Source organism: Lepidochelys olivacea (assembly GCF_965140295.1).
Source record: "Lepidochelys olivacea isolate rLepOli2 genome assembly, chromosome: 19".
Taxonomy (NCBI): domain Eukaryota; kingdom Metazoa; phylum Chordata; order Testudines; family Cheloniidae; genus Lepidochelys; species Lepidochelys olivacea.
Window position 1 is genome coordinate 4,749,562 of NC_140429.1, and position 17,380 is coordinate 4,766,941.

The 17,380-nt window shown below is 44.0% G+C and overlaps 1 protein-coding gene across 1 annotated transcript in view; it reads left to right on the plus strand.

Moving 5' to 3' along the window:
- CSMD2 (CUB and Sushi multiple domains 2) overlaps nt 1–17,380 on the plus strand; it is a 544,659-nt gene that overhangs the window by 69,212 nt on the left and 458,067 nt on the right. The window contains exon 3 of the mRNA XM_084652534.1: nt 16,879–16,991. Coding sequence (XP_084508660.1) covers nt 16,879–16,991 — 113 coding nt within the window. The remainder of the gene's footprint in view (nt 1–16,878; nt 16,992–17,380) is intronic.

Consider the following 17,380-nt stretch of genomic DNA (forward strand, 5'->3'; position numbering starts at 1 on the left):
GAAGGCGGAGTCGCGTAGCTTGTTGGGTACGCACCCACCCTGCAGCATATAGAACTGATGGTGGCTCAAAGGAGCCCTCTCTACAGTTCACATGGTGGTCATAAAGATAATGCTTCCATCTAGGGGTTTCAGAGTGCTTCTCAAACAGTAATTAAGCCTCCTCAAAGCCCTGGGAGATAGTGGGGTTAGTCTTGCGATCCCCATTTTACAGACAGAGGAAACTCAGGTACAGATAGGTTGAGTGGTGTGCCTAAAGTCACTTAGCAAATCTGGGAATGTAACTATGGATTCCTGACTGTCAAGCCTGTGTTTTAAGCCAAACCCATGTGACCTCCCAGATGGGCAATCTTAAATAGGGTCGGGGACGTGAAGTTTCCGTTTGCAAGGTTTTGGGGTTTTGGTTTTCAAATTTTTGTTGTTTTGATGGAAACCCCAAAAATTTCAAAGCACAAAAATTGCCACTGCAAAAATTTCCATTTAATTAAAAAGTAAGTTTTGTCATGGGGGAGAAGGGAAGAATTGATTAAAAGTTTTCAATCAGCTCTCATGATATTGGGCATCTCAACTTTTAGGAGCATAATTTGAGGCAACCTTAGAGACTTGATTTTTAGACGGAGGATGTTTTCTGAAAATCCAAACCCTCTTTAAGGAGCTTCTGGTTGGGCACCCGAATACTCTTAAGCACCTAAAATCACTGGTCACCTTTGAAAATATTGGCCTGCATTACTTACAAGGAATCCATATCAATCTAATCATCCCATAAATCCTCGGTCTCGGCACAATCTCGATTAAATGTTGGATTTTTTTATTTACTCAATTTTTCCTAATATTTTGGTTTGCTTTACCACTAACCTAATTTATTTTCATTCCATTTCATTTTCCTTCTTCTATTTGCAGATATTAAGTGACTTGTATAACCAGAAGTAAATTTCTCCCCCAGAAACATTGTCAGCACAGAATTTGTTTCAATTTGTATATTTCACTGTACATTTTACACAGTTACCTGTGATTTGAAAAAGAACATTCTTCTATGCTAATTGAGTTCCTCCAATTTCTCTGCTGTTAATCATTCTGATTCATAGCTTTGGTGCTTCTGAGCCAGCAGGTGGCCCTATAACTTATTTTATGGCATTATCATATTTTAGGCAAGCTGGTTAATGCATACAACAGTTAGACAATTTCAGTAAGTGGGGAACTGTGTAGAATTATGAAAATTAAGGATTGGTCAGGGGATAATGTTTTGATTTTCACTTTCTAAGGTCTTAAGGCTCTGAGTTGAATTCTGCCAAAATGTTGCCATCACTTCCTCCACCCTGTGTCTGTCTTGTCTATTTTGACTATTATGTCTTTGGGCCAGGAACCGTCTACCATTCTGTGTTTGTACCGCACCTAGCACTGTGGAGCCCAATTCTTGTTAGACTCTTAGGCACTATCGTGATAAATACGATTAATAAAAGTCAAGGGTGTCAGATAAAATGATTTCTAGTCCGTCTCCTTTTTCTGTGGTTCTGTGATGCTGGATAATAACCCTAGTGATCCTTTGCACTCATACGGTGCCATTTGACAGGAAGGTGGGTTTTGTAGCTAAGGCTCTCTGGATTCAATTCCTGGCTTTCTCAGACTTGATCTGTGAGCCTGGGCAAGTCACTTAGGATATGTCTACACGGCAGCAGAGAGCATGCCTCCCCTGCTAACTCACTAAACATAGCAGCGTGGATGTTGTTGCAGGGCTGGTGACGAAGCCTAGCTGCCCAAGTCCAAGCCTGCCCAACCCCGTGGGTCCAGGTTTGGATGGCGAGCCCAAGCCACCGCCCACGCTGAGCGTCCGCACCGGTAGCGAAGCCAGGGTTTGAGCAGTGATGGAGGTGATGGTTCGTTGGAGATGCCACCTTTCCGTTATACCTATTGGCTTGAAAAGGAGCCACACGTACAGCCAAAGGCTGCTGGCTGGGCGGGGGTTGGATGGAGGGCTGGGAGTTGTCCCCCTCCAGCCATGTTAGCTCCTCCACTGGTCTACACTGCTGTTTTTTAGCATGCTAGCTTAAGCACAGCTAGTGAGCGTCTATCTACCCCAGCTTTCGGTCACACCTGGGACTGCAGCATAATCATATGCCCTTAATTGCTCAGTGCCTCAGTACCCCATTGGTAAAGTGGGAATGATAATACTTTTTCCCGCTCTTTGTGTGGTCTGTTTAAATTGTAGGCTTGCCAGGGGATGTCTCTTCCTATGTGATTGTATAGCATCTAACTTGACCGAGGCCTGATCTCAGACGGAGTCTAGTTTAGGCGTGTCGGTAATACTACTGCACATTGCATTTACATATATAGCCATATATAGTCGATGATACTTATTGTTCAAGCCTGCGTGGTTTTGAGTTTGCAGAGTTTTGCGAGAACTTTTTTCTCAGTCACTTGGGCTCGCACCCCTGAATTTCACTTCGAACAGAGCCGGAAAACAGGCAGAAACTACCACATTTCTGAGCTTTGCTTGATTTCCATCAGATTGGTCGAGATAGGCCCAAAAGTCGGCTCTAGTTCACCAAAACGCTTCTGAAACTGGGTTTCCTTGTTAGGTTTGTAACTAACACACCGTGAAACAAAGGACACTGCTGGCAAAATTTGGCGTAGATCTGCTTCCAACGCCGCAAGAAAGTAGAGGCAAAAATGAACGTGGAAGAGAAATGAGATAAAAATCTGAGTCCATGGATTTTGGATTGAGATGGTTACATGGCGTGAAAATCAGATTTATTGAGATTTGACGCTCAGCCTCTGATGTTTATGGATGTGAGAGATGTGAAGGACCAATATATCTGGTGTGGATGTGCAGACCTCATGCCCTATAAATAAGACTTGACTAGCAGGGATTCACCAAAACCCATTTTAAGTGAGCACGGAAATCCATCCACCCTGCAATTTATGATCCCTCTGACTGTCTCTAGAGATTGTGTTAGTTAATGAAGTCTTTTTCAGTGTCAGGTGAGCAAAGAACTCATTTTTGGCTTTATCAGTTACGTTCAGGAAAGAGAAGAGAAGAGAATGCAGGTGATTTCTCTGCCATATCAGCATGGGCTTTGATTGCATATTCCAATTTAGATTGAGCAGTGTTTGCAAAGCCTTAAAATGGTATTTTCTAAAGAGCCCAAGGGACATGTGTTTTAAAGGGTTTTCCTGAATTGAGGCTGTAATAGGTTGTCCCATCTGGTGGAAACCTGATCTAATAAGAGGTTCTCTGCCCTCCCCCCGCCCCAAACCCTTCCTTCACACGATTAGCAAGAATCAGAGCAGTTTCCAGCATTGGGAAGGCTGGATGCTCTTTCTCTGGTGGAGGAGATAATTGGTTGCAGTGCTGCAAATATACTATTGCTTTGTTATGTAACAGCTCAGTGCGGAGCTTGCTGGAGAGAAGTGGCTAGCTTACAAGCCCATCCAGAATATAACAACAAGATCTGAAAGTTGATGTAATTACAACACTCAAAACAGAAACAGTCATAGGCAGGGTACTTCTGATTTTCAAAAGCACTTTAGCCATCACGTTTGAAAATGATGGCCAGGAACTCATTCATTATCATGACCTCCTCTCTGCAACCTCTTGAAATAGGTAAGTATTTAGATCGATTTACAGATAGGCAAACCTCTCTCTGCCTCAGCTTACCTAAGGTCAGTAAGCAACAGAATTGGGAATAGAACCCAGGGTCCATACTAGCCTTTACCCACTAAACAGCACTGATTTTCTATCTGTTGAATTTACAGTGGATGTTCTGTCATCAAATCCCCTTTCATCTGTTCAAATTGATCAAGTGTTTTTGATGATTCAGTGCATGGACTTTTGTAGACCTAGCAGCTTACTCTTGTATTGCTGTAAAAACAAAGTGGACACATTCTACTGGCAAAGACTGATTATGAACGGAGTGAGTGTAAGGGACAGAGAAAGATGGTGGGTTTCTTAATGCCCATTGCTGTCCTCTTAAGAAAAATATATAATAATGAAATTCAGAGAGAGCAGGGAGTGAATTGATGATTTTATTTAAAAACAACTTAATTATCAACCAGCTAGGCAGACGGAATGATCATAAAGTGTCACAGAATAAAATAGGATCCTTGGCTTTGGTTGGCAGCAGAGGAGACTTGAGTTGTGCTCTGAAGTATGAACTGTGAATGTGCAAGGAACTCCTGGGTGGTGCTTGCTTGCAACATGCACATGATTGAAGGTGTTTGCTCAGGAATCTATTTGTAGCTTGACTGGAAAATAAAAGCAGCTTGATTTTGATCATAAATCATTCCAATGAGCCAAGTTAATCAGCATTCATCTCCACCATCCCGGTGATGCATTCTCTTTTGAGCTGAATGTGTGTCTTGTGCACAGAATTAAAAAATAAATAAAACTAGGGACTAAAGGTATGTCTTCACAGCCTGCAGAAGCAAGCCTCCCAGCCTGGGTCAACAGACTGAGGCTTCTTTAGCCCTCTAAAAATAGCTGTGTAGACAGCACTTGGAAGTTGTGGCTCAGGCTGGGGCTCGACCTCTGAAGCCTAAGGAGGGGGGTGCCACAGACTGTCTATCTTCGGGTTTTATCTACTGCCCATCACTGCAGTATCTGAGCACCTTCGATGTCAAATCAATAGCGAACTTCTTAGTGGACCTCATGGACTCCCTGTGTAATCATGTGCCAGTAACTGAATTCCTCTGCATGTCAGTTCCCCACCTATACAATGGGGATATACATTTTTCCTTTTTCTTTGTCTCTTTAGATTGTAACTTTTTGGAGACAAGAACTGTTTCTTAGGATGTGTATTTACAGTGCCCAGCCCAATGGGCCTCTGACCTTGGTTGGAGCCTCAGGTGGTACTCTAGTATAATTAATGGACATGGAAAGTGGGCTGATCTTACGCCTTAAAAGTTGGTCCCTGTGTGCTTGAGGAGCCACACAATGGCTGGGCAGACATGCATGGATTCTGTTAAGGTAGATTTGTGTTGTTTGGATGGAGAACTCCAGTCTTCAGCGATGTTGTTCTGAAGTGCTTGTCAAGAGTATGCTCTGTGTTATGTTTTAGCCCTGTGCCCCGCCCCCTCCAAAAGATATCCCCCCCTCAAACAAAACAGTGTCTTGAAAAGTCTCAGGACTTGATCTGTCAAGGTGCTGAGCACTTTGGCCCTGATCCTCCACAGCATGTAAGCACATGAGCAGCCTCACTGAAGTGTCTTGGACTGTTTGTGTGCTTAAAGCAAAGCCTGAGCGTAAGTACATTGCATGATTCGGGCTCTGCATCTTGCAAGATTGAGCCCTAAAAACACCTTCTCTAGCACTGAGTTCTCCTAAAACCCCACTGAAAACAACGTGCTAGCTGTTTCACTAGTTAAACTTCTGGTTCTTCCCATGGATTTAATTTGTCTTAGCGATAAGGGGGAGGGGGATTTATTTAATCACGAGAACATGGAACAAAAGCCATTGCATGAAGACAAATGGCCTCCAAGACTTGAACTGAAACTGTGCCTTTGTATTTCATTACAATATCATTTTAAATTGGTTGAGTTTTCTTGGCCTGGAGCACCATTCCTGCCTTGCAGGGATTCCAAATTAAAGGACAGCCATCTAAGTAAGTGCTGGTGAGTCTTGCCTTACAGTCAGTGCTGGCCTTTAAATGTTCCAAGATACGGCACGCTGCAGCTTGTCCTCAGTTTATACACAGCTCATTTTCTTGGCTGATTAATGAGGGCATTTAAAATATCAATTATGTTTCTACCAATATTAAAAAAAAAAGTCAAACATTTCTCATTGTAATTCCTTGTTTTATTAAAAATTAAAGTAACAAGAGGAGGGGAAAAAAATTTGATGGCAGAGCTGCTGAAAACCCCCCTGAAGCCAGAAAGCTGTAGGAGTATGTGCGACATACACGCAGTAGAGCTGCTGGCTCCTTAGATAGGTACCTTCCCTCAACCCCGGCTGAACAGAAGGTAAAGGATCAAGCCATTGGATGGGGCCGTTACCTAATTATGATGCAACCTGTCATAAATATAAAGGGAAGGGTAACCACCTTTCTGTCCACAGTGCTAATTTAATCCCTCCTGGCCAGAGGCAAAACCCTTTCACCTGTAAATGGTTAAGAAGCTAAGATAACCTCGCTGGTACCTGACCAAAATGACCAATGAGTAGACAAGATGCTTTAAAAGCTGGAGCGGGGGGAGCAAAGGGTCTGTCTGTCTGTGTGATGCTTTTGCCAAGAACAGATCAGGAATGCATCTCAGAACTCCTGGAAAAAGTTAGTAAGTAATCTAGCTAGAAATGCATTAGATTTTCTTTTGTTTAATGGCTGGTAAAATAGCTGTGCTGAATGGAATGTACATTCCTGTTTTTGTGTCTTTTTGTAACTTAAGGTTTTGCTTAGAGGGATTCTCTGTGTTTTGAATCTGATTACCCTGTAATGTATTTACTATCCTGATTTTACAGAGGTAATTCTTTTACCTTTTCTTTAATTAAAATTCTTCTTTTAAGAACCTGATTGTTCTTAAGATCCAAGGGCTTGGGTCTGTGTTCACCTGTACAAATTGGTGAGGATTTTTATCAAGCCTTCCCCAGGAAAGAGGGTGTAGGGCTTGGGGGGATATTTTGGGGGAAGACGTCTCCAAGTGGGCTTTTTCCCTGTTCTTTGTTTAACACGCTTGGTGGCGGCAGCATAGGGTTCAAGGACAAGGCAAAGTTTGTACCTTGAGGAAGTTTTTAACCTAAACTGGTAAGAATAAGCTTAGGGGGACTTTCATGCCGGTCCCCACATCTGTACCCTAGTGTTCAGAGTGGGGAAGAAACCTTGACACAACCAATAGAGGGCTTAATTTCCAAATAGCTAGAAAAGGAAGTTTTATCTAGAGATCAGGGTTGGGACTGTATGTGGGAGAGAATCAAAGCAAGGTTGTCTGGAAGCTGGCTGCAGAAGGAAGGCCAGGAAATTGGGACTGGAAAACAGAGATGCACCCTTTGCTGGCATTAGCTGCTGCGGGAGGATAGAGATCTGGGATTTGGCCCATAATTTGAAAAGAGCATTCAGCTTCTTCAAAATGAAAGGCACCGTGTAAAGATAAGATATTACTTTGAATGCCAAGATGTTATTTCCATAAAGTACTTCACCCTTCAGAATACACCAGTAATTGTGTCCGTAAGGAAAACCAACCCCTAGTTATGAAATCTACTGTGAAATGGATTGACAGATAAATTTCCTTCTCTCTGTTGTATCTGCTCCTCCTTTTTCTTCATGGCATACTCTCCGAAGCAGCCTTGAGCATGACATCTGTGAGCAGTCATTGCCTTTCATATCTGGGGCTGGTTCACAGTCTCTTGAGGCTGCTTTTATTTTTCAGACACGCGGTGAGATATGGTTGAAGGTGTCATGTGCACACCAGCCGAAGTCTGAGGATTGCACATGTGTACTGAAAGGAGCATGTGTGGAGGAGGCGAGAGGGTGTCCCTTAGCTAGCCAAGATCCTTGTGTGTTCCTTGGTAATTGGTCTTTGTATTCCCCTCTGCATGATCTTTGCACCAGGGCTGATGTGAAGAGCTGCTGCCCCAGCTGTTTCAGTGAGGAGCCAGGCTTTGATCTAATGACTCCTTTCTCTGCCAGGGCAGTGCAATTTCTCCAAGGGTACTTCAGAAGACACCTTTAGGGTTATCAGCCGTAGTGGAATTGGAGAAGCTCCCTCATGTTTCTTTGTCTGACCTGCCATTTGGTGGCAGCAGTGGATGAATGGGATGATTTAATTGGGGATTGGTCCTGCTTTGAGCAGGGGGTTGGACTAGATGACCTCCTGAGGTCCCTTCCAACCCTGACATTCTATGATTCTATGAATGTGCTGCACCCTTGGGGGAGCCTCTCTTCTAGTTTTTTTTTTTCTTGCTGTGTCCTGCTGTGGGAAGGATGGGCTTGTGGCTCATAAGAAGCCAGGGGGTTGCTGTCCCATCTCGGCCACAGATTCCCTGTATAATTTTAGGCATATCAGTTTGCCTCTCTGTGTTTCCATTTCCACTTTTGTGAATTGGGGCTACCTGCACTCCCCTACTTCAAAGATGGCTTGTGAGGCTAAATTTGCTAATGATTGCAAAGTAGTTTGATATCCTTGGTTGTAAGGCATTATAGAACTGCAAAGTAGTAAGGAATTCTATACACACTAACCTTTCCCCTGGCTTTTTCCAGTTTGAATCCATGTTGTCATGTCAGGAGCATTTCATCCCTTCTCTGTATCTTCATCACATTCTGCATGTAACTAAGACACCTTTTATCCCAGCATGTTTGAAAGGGGTTTAACCTATTCCTACGTGCTCACCACACTCTTGTGAAGTAGGTTTTGTCCCGGCTTCACTGATGGGGAAACGGAAACACGTGAAGATTGTGGGTTGCCCCAAGATCACATATTGAGTCAATGACCGAGAACCCAGGAGTCCTGACCCTCAGTCCCTCTGCTCTAAAGGCTGAAAACACGCTGCTGCTGGTGAAGATGAGAAATCTTATGGGCTAAAATGCCTTCTCTTAAGCACCGCACTGAAAGGTAGGTAAGCCCACGTCAAAGTCTAAGCACATGAATAATCCCATTGCAGTCAGTGAGACGACTCATGCACTTGAAGTTAAATCCCTTGTTAAATCAGGCCTGTAGGACACGCACTAGTGCCCACTGACGTCTTTCCACTGATGTCAGTTGGCTCTGGATCAGTTCCATATAAGTTTGATACCTTTTGCTTCAGGTTGACTCATGTTCATATCGGTTGTGAGACTGCCTGGCACCTGAAGAAAGAGTTCAGATATTAATTAGTACTCAGGCAGTATTTTACCAAACATTCCAAGCCACCTTTCTTACTTCACGGTGCTGTTTTTAACAGAGCTCCTTCCAACTGGCTTAGCTTGCGTTTTGTCCTGTGTCAGACAGGAAAATCAGTTTGGCCCTCCTGGCACCAATCATATTAATTGGGTATGGTTAAAAGTAAGAGAGTGGTTAATTTGATGAGAAATTCTCTTTAATGGGTGCATTTAAATTGCATGCAGGAAAAAAATCACTGAAGCATGATGTGGTGTAATTTAAAGCTGGGTTAAACGATGCAATCCAATAGGTTTTCATTAGAGGTGTGCAGAGAGGTTCTGAGGCATTTCTCTCGCCTTTGTGCTGTAAAGGGTGTTGGATTGCCAGCTGCAGTAACATTTTTGATTGCAGCCCAAGCTGACGGTGGGGCATCTGACCAGAAAAAGGAATGTGTGCTGTGTTATTTATGGCACCTGTGTTGCAAAATGGAGCCCATGTTGTGTTACATGACACAGTCAGGTTTGACGCACTGGAATAGCATAACATGCAGAGTGGGGAGACGAACACATTTAAAGGACTGAGATGGTCATTGACAGCTCTGTTCCTCAGGCACAATGGAGCTGACCACTGCAAGGGTAAAACTTGCCTTGCGCAGATGACAGATATCCTTCAGGGGCCCGTGTGAGACTGCAGAATGAACTTGCTCAGCAACTAAGTCCCCCATCTCCTCACTTCCCCAGCATCTCTTTGCTCTCCCAAATGCAATTTTGACTTTGCTGTTGCTAACATGAATACATAGTGCAAGGTAGAGCTTGTCTAAAAGTGTGTCCTAGTGAATGCATCCGATGAAGTGAGCTGTAGCTCACGAAAGCTTATGCTCAAATAAATTTGTTATTCTCTAAGGTGCCACAAGTACTCCTGTTCTTTTTGCGAATACAGACTAACATGTCTGCAACTCTGAATCCTAGTGGATAGTACACTGGGATTGGACTCCAGAGGTCTGGGTTCTATTCCAAACTCCGCCACTGGCTAGCTGGGTGACCTTGGGCAAGTCACTTTCCTTCCCCGTGCCTCAGTTTCCCCATTTGTAAAATTGGGATAATGGTGCCACTTTTGTAAATCTCTTTGAGGCTGTGCTGTGTGCGACCTAGATCCTATTATAAACAAAACAAAGAAAGTGGGGATGAAAACTGAGCAAAAGAAAACACTCAGCTGCATGTGCAATTTTGCCCATAGTGAAAGGATGAGAAAAGGAACCACATGTGACAGAAATTAGTCACTTTGCTGAAGTGCCCTACTTGAAGGCTCAAATGCTACAATGATGAGGATATGAGAACTAGCGTAGAATAGACCGTCCTGCATGCCTGTGGCCGTACCACTTCTGGCTGTGTCGTCTTAGCTCTCACAAGCTCTGAGCAGGATTGCCTGGGAAGCACTCCCCCTTGGCTTTATGTATTTCATTTGTTTGCCCGCTGCTCAGCAGATTGGGGCCCCAACCTGGTTGAAGCACTGCGTTGTAAACTTTCAGTAAGGACAGAATGTGTTGGCCCTGCTGAACAGCCATAGGTCAGCATGGAGGTGAATCTGCCCATGCTCTTCTCCTGTGACTGGGGAAGGTGACTTGTCTCTGGCAGGGGAGGACGGGAGCAGGTCCCAGAGGTATCTGAGGAGTGGGGCGTTGAAAGCAGTTGGTGGAGAGCGTTCTAGGACCCACCAGGAGTTAGGACCCCATAGTAACTGAAGGATTTGCGGTGCTTGCTTAGGACTGGCATGCTGCTAGGAATTGGTGTGCGTGGCCCCACAGAGCCCCCATGAAAGGGCAGCGGGTGCAATAATGACTCGTTCATGTCAAAAATTGGTGCTGGGGCAGCTGCGTTTTAGGGCAAATTCTGCCCTTCTGTTGCACAGAGAGCCGTGTGCGCCTGGAACTCTTTGTGCAGCACTGTACTATGTCGCAGAGGAGACATGCACACTATGGTCTATGAGTTGGAGATTTGACGTAGTTTCTTTCCTGGTGTTTGCACTTAATTTTAAAATGGAAGCCATTCAACTTGAAAGCACATTGCTGCCCCGTGTGTGTGTGTGGGGGGGAACCCAACAACAACTGGGCCAAGTCCCTCTTGCTCGTTTTATACTTGGTCCTTATTCAGGCAGAATCCGAGTGGAACCCCTGCACGCTGTGCCTGAATGAAAACCAAAGGAGAACTGCCGTATTTGATCCACAGCGGTTTCAGTGACAGTGAACAGAAGTGGAATGAGAATCCCAAATGGCTTCATTACAGTTGCAGTAATTTTTTCCCCTCCGCTTAAACTGAAGCGTTAACCCGGCTCTAGTTGCTCTTCATTCCTGAAAAAGTCCTAGTCTAATAATCCACTCCAAATGCCATGTTTATCACCTCCCAAAGCAAATACCACCTTTGCCTCTGCTCTGGCTAAGCCAAGGAGAGAGAAGTGGCAACTGAAGGAAACTCAGGACTTCTGGGCTGGCCACAGCCGATGCCGGCGTGGGGGTGGGGGCCCTGGAGAAATACCAGTCTGATTTAATCTAGCAATGTACACTGGAGTAATGGCCTAAGGATGTCCTTGCAGCTGTCATTGCAGGTAGTGGGGAGGCTCATGGGGTGAAAAGTGGCAGGATCTCTTACCAGCTGCACCCACTCCTGCTATACTGACAAGCTGCTGATAGTGGTTAAAAAAAAAACAAACTCTTCCCTCTGAGTGGGTTTTGTTATGTAAGAATGTGTGAATGGGAACATTAATGAGGATGTGTAGGTGTTGAAAAGTATTTCTCTGTAGTGGCTCTTACTGCAGTGTGTTGCAGTTACTAGCAAATGCGTTTTATTAGCATAACAGATCTGTGACTGTAGTGTCCTTCAAGTGGTGGAATGGATACGTATGTGCGTTGCGCAACAAAGGATGGTGATGGGATGAACTTTTAAGTCACCTAGAAAATATTCTTCCAGACAGAGGAAGGTGCAGGAAGTCGGCATGATGATGCAAAGTGGCAAATGCATGTGCAGACAGGTACACTACTTATGTGCTCAAAGAAATATATTGCAGAAAGCAAACCTGTATCCTCTGGGAGTGGATTAGGTGACCTAATAGCTCCTTCCTCTCTGTCCTTTGGTTCCAGGAATTTTCACACAAATAATGGCATGTTTTTGCAGGGAGGTTCTGTTGTCTACTGGGCAGAGCTAGGGGCTGGAAAGCAGCCCTTGAGCATTTTGTCTCAGCTTTGCCACTGAATTGCCTTGTGAACTTGGGCACGTCACTTCACCGCTTTGTTTTCTCGTTTGTGAAATACAGATACTAGGCAAATATGTGGGCACCTAAATAAGTGGCATGATTTGTTTAGTGGTCCTGAGAACCCATAACTCCTAGTGAGGGATTAAGTGATGTGTCCAGGGTCACAAACTGAATCTGTAGCAAAGCTGGGACAGACTCCAGGTTCTCCCGAGTCCTACTCCAGTGCCTTATGCACAAATCAATCCTTCCCTTCTAAGGCCCTGCTTCAGGAAAGTACTTAAGCACATGCTTAAGGTCATCCCTATTCAGGATAGCACTTAAATCCCATTGTCTCCTGGCGTACTTAAATGCTTGCTTAAAGAAAAGCATGTTCTGAAGTGCTGCCCTGAAATGGGGCCTAAAGTTGCAAGCTGTGGTTATCTGAGAACGCTCGGATTATGTACATGAGCCCGAGCTCAAGTGTTGTAACAGCCTTTTCTCTTGCTGTCTCCGTCTGACAGAAACCACCACCCAAACATCAGTGCCACAATATTCCTGCGTCATGATGCTGTGAAACCAAAAAGGTTCTGTGCCTATAAGAATTCAGAATGCCCCTTCGTGTCATAGCTCCCCTGGATGTGCTATGATTTTCCATCCTTGGTCTTGTGACGTATTGGCCATTCAGTCTCAGGCCAACATTTATGCATCCGCAGTCCAAAAACCCCATTTACTGCAAAACGGGAGCAAAGGGGATTTGGCACTGTCTGGGAGCTGCTGTTACTCTGCACCATCATTATCAGAAGTAATAATAGGAGAAGCTGGTTGGGGCAAGTCCAGTTGTCTTTTGGTATATTTACAGGGGGTGATTGGAGATTTGCAATGCACGGTGGCAGGCCTACCTAATGCCTTTATTTGTATCAGTCAATTTTAGTGCTGAGCAGATGTAAAAACAATTCTGCCTCCGGTGGCATGAGACCCAAAGTCACCCCTGTGTGCCCAGTGGTCTGTGTGAAATGAGCTGGTGGCCGTCGGTCTCTTTCATAATGTCTATATTCCCCTATTCTTCTTTGATCCCAGGATAGTTGCAGTCAGCTGAAGCACTTGTCTGAATGGCTCATTTTACCTGTGTGTAACAGGAGGGGGCTGGGGAGCTGACATACTCAGCAAAGAGTCTTCAGCTCTGCCACCCGGCTTTGATAGTGACCAGAGTTTTTGACCCTCGGGGGACACTGTTGTTCTAAGCTTTCCCTCAGACAGTGGGGCAAATGTTTGTGTGTGAGAAGGGGTGGGAGGTGTCAGGGAAGAGGGAGTTTGTTGTGGGGCTTTTTGTGGAGACTGTGTAAAATACTCTGCTCGATGGCACCCTCTAGTTGTGGACCCATGGACAAGATAAAAGACTTCCTACTGCAGTGAGGTAAGGGGTGATCTTCTTTAGCTCAGGTGGTACAGATCTGTCTTGGAGATAAGGGTGCAGAGTTCTAATCCCCGCTCCCCAGGTACTATAATATCTATCTGTCTATATAGAGGGCTGGGGAGGAGAGGGGGTTAAGCAATTGTCTGTCATCTGCAACGCATGGTTTCATTAAAATTGTTCCACATTTCTGTACGTGCCTCTATTGTAAAAAATAGTGTGGTTTCAATAAGCACTTCTAATTAAATCTAAAAATAGCCACCTCGCTTTTCTACCCATCTATACGTGGTGAAAGGGTACAAACCCTTTAACATAGAACTTGATTTTTTTATTCAACAGAAATATGGGCTTAAAATACTGCAGACAAAGGATTTTATTCTTCACGTCTGTGCCCTTCAATATTTCCTAGCTTACATTAAGCCTTGACTATCATATTTAGCAACTGTAAGGGTTTTGCCAGTGATAACGGCGGAGTTTCTCTTTAATAAGGGTCTCGGGCAGGGCATGTCCAATTTCATTATTCAGTCAGGGCTCCGTCCTTTTGGCACAATATTTAGACATATTGAAAATGCGGGGGGAGGGAGGGGAGTCTGCATTTGTTTTTTAGACTTGAATTTTCAAAGTCGCCTGGAGGAGTTGGTCACCGAACTCTTATAGATTCCTTTAATAATCCTAGCCCTAATAGTTTACTTCTTGCCCTGAGAGAGGAAGGATGGCAGGGGCTAAGGTGCTAGTCTGGTCCATGGGAAATGGGGGTCACTTACCTGCTCTGCCACAGACTTTCTGTGCAACCTTGGGCAAGTCATTGAATATCTCTGTGCATGAATTCTTCATCTGTAAATTCTTCACTGCCCTGCCTAACAGGGTGTTGTGAAGATAAATACACTAAATAGATTGTGACATGCTTAGCTGCTATGGTGTTGGGGGTCATTTAAATACATTAGATGCTTTTTATGACTCTGCATTGTTAGTGTTATCTTGATGAAAGCTCTTAAAATAGGTATGGTTGTATGTCATGAGCGTGTTTAGGGGGCTGTGGTAGAACACATGACAGAGCTCTTCTGTCTCTAACCTAATGTTGTACAAGGAAGAGGAAATATTCTGAATAAAATTCTCAGTTGTTTTTATAGGACTATAGGAATTGTCAGACTCAATCAGACCAGGGTGGTCTCTCTGGTCTACGGCCCAGTCTCTGACTGAGGCTATCTTCTTCAAAGAAAGGTGCAAGAAACTCTGAAGTGGGGATTTAAATTGCCCATAAGGGAAAATTCCTTCCTATCCCCGTTAATGAGAGGTTGGCTCATACTCTAAATATCCCTTCAGAGCTTTTTAAAATGCCATCTCTGCTGTAACTGTAGATGTTCTCAAGATCTGAATCAATATTGAATTCTTTTTTGAAACCTGCTCAGCTCTTGACCTTGATATCTTGTGGCAATGAGTTCCATAGGTTAAATTGCTCTTTCTTACATGCTTTTGCAGCAGTCAGATTTTTCTGAGTGTTATCAGACAGAAGAGATTGTATTTGGATTTGTCTTTGGGAACGGCAGGCAAGAATTTAACATGAGTGGTTGAAAAACGTTATTTTTTTCATTCTGTAAATCTATTATGTAATTCGTCTTAGCCAAGTGCAGGGGGATGGATTATAAATCATAAAACTGTAATTGTTTGTCAGAAATGTACATTAGCTATTCTCAGTCTGTGTCAATATACTATCAGGGAATTAGTGCATGGGATCCTATAATGCCAATTAAAAAATGTTGATGAACAAACTTCTGTATTAAAATTAACAATTGCCTTGTAACTCAGAGTCAATCTGTCAAAAAAATCCCAAAGTAATTATGCTGAGGACACGTTGTGGAAGATTGTTCTTGCTTTGTTAATTGTACCCATGTTTTTGACACTGTTGTCACCTCTCTCTTGTGCGGAGTATCAGTCTCATGTCTCTTTCCCACTGGACTGAGGCTCAGGAGACCTGGGCTCTGTCTCCGGGTTTGTTACTGATGATCTGCTGGGTGACCCTGGTCAAGTTACTGCCACGCCATACCTCAGTTTCCCCATATGTAAAATGGGGATAAAGCGCTTTGAGAACTACTGACAAAAAGTGCTGTATGAAAGATAGGTATTATTATTTAGAGGGAACACTCTGTCTCACTCCTTTTTTCCCTTATAATCACAGACTGTAACCTCCTTCCCTTTTCTTCTCTCTGTCCCTCCATATATTGCATACAAAAGCTTTGCAAGAAGTCAATCATCTGAAGATCTTGAAAGCTCTGTTTTAAGGCATTTAGGGTGACCCACTGGCTCAGCTGATTGAGCACTGGACTGAAACTCACGAGATCTGGATTCAGTCCCAGTTCTGCTCCGGTACTCTGCATTATTTTGGGCAAGCTGCTTCCCCCTTGTATAAAATGGGGATAATTACACTGACTCCTTTGTAAAGTACTTTGAGATCTGCTGATGACAAGCAAGAGCTAGTTATGTCTGTATTGGCTTAGTCCAGAGGAGAGTTCCTTTTGGGGTTAGCTGGCAGTTCTGTTGCCTTAAGAACTCTCGGCTCGTAGCAAAAGCCTCGTCTCTGGTAGATATACAGAATAAACAGTCGATGTAAATCCAGCCAGATAATTGGCAATGTTGGTTTTATTGCTTCTCATCCTCTGCTACTTTAGATTGAGAGTCCAACTTAATATTATTCGTATAACACTCTAGGCACTTAGGTAGTGCCTTTACTCCAAGGATCTTAAAGCACTTCATAAATATTAATGAATGAAGCCTTGGGACTTTCAGAAGTTTGAGTATCATTCTCATGTCACAGGTGGTGGGAACAGACCCAAGGAGGCTAAGTGACTTGCCTTAGGTCACAGTGTGCGTCAGAAAAAGAACCAGAAATCAGAATTTGGACTTTGTCCCTTTCTCTGGTGTCTGGACTACACTCTTTGGAGTATGTGGGGGAAAGAATATGTGACCATTACAAATCTAAGCGAGTGTGGTTAGTGCTTAGGTACAGCGGTGCAGGTTGCTTGTGAAAAGCTTCAGGCAGATAAATAGACAATTGTTATGTTCCCTGTACCTTCCAGAAAGTGTGAGGTTTTGGTTTTTTTAAATGTCATGAAGCTGTCCCCAGTGAATGAAATGGTAAATATAAAATCTGACCAGAAGTAGACAGAATGGCTGTCAATGTACATAATGAAGAAATTGGTAACAGCCATTATAACCCACAGGTAAGTGTGTAAGAGGCCCCACTTGGTGCTCAATTCACAGAGGCTGTAGGTCTGTTGTAGCCCTAGTTAAATAGACTTGATTCTTGAGCTCAAGCTGTAGATGCTCATGCTTTTAGCTTTGGAAATCCCTGGTTCAGTCCCTGGTATGTTGGCCAAGGTGGTGGCTATCCCTGTGAGTATGAGTCTTTCTAGACTTGCTGGCTTGTCCTGTGTTGCCAGTCTAACCTTTCTCTTGGTGTCTTTCAGGTTAACAGGTTTCCAGCTGCCTGCTCCTATCGTGAGCACTGGAGTTGTGTTATCTTTATGGCTCGTGAGCGACTATGCTGTCAGTGCTCAAGGCTTCCAGGCAAACTATGAAGGTAGGTCCGCCCCATTCCATTTGTCTTACTGCTCCATATGCTGTATCCGGGACTAAAAACAAGCCCTTGTTGAAAAGTGTGGAAAAAAAGTGTGTGGAAATTTTTGGGGAAAAAAAATTACCAAAGGAAACAAAAATTTCGGTGCAAATTTGATTTTTATCCACCCGCTCTACTCAAAATGTTTTTAAAAGTTACCATGTAAAGAAAGGCAGAGCGCTGCTTTGGGATTGGAAGAGAAAGTAGAACGTTAGCTCCGGGCTCCTCAGCGTCACAGAGAATGCAGCTCTCTTTCCGGCCAACGGGACTGAGGACATGAGCTAATGGGGAATGCATGACTGCATGGAGAAGGCAGCCCTCCAAAGTTCAGAGCTTTGTTTATGAGTTCCATG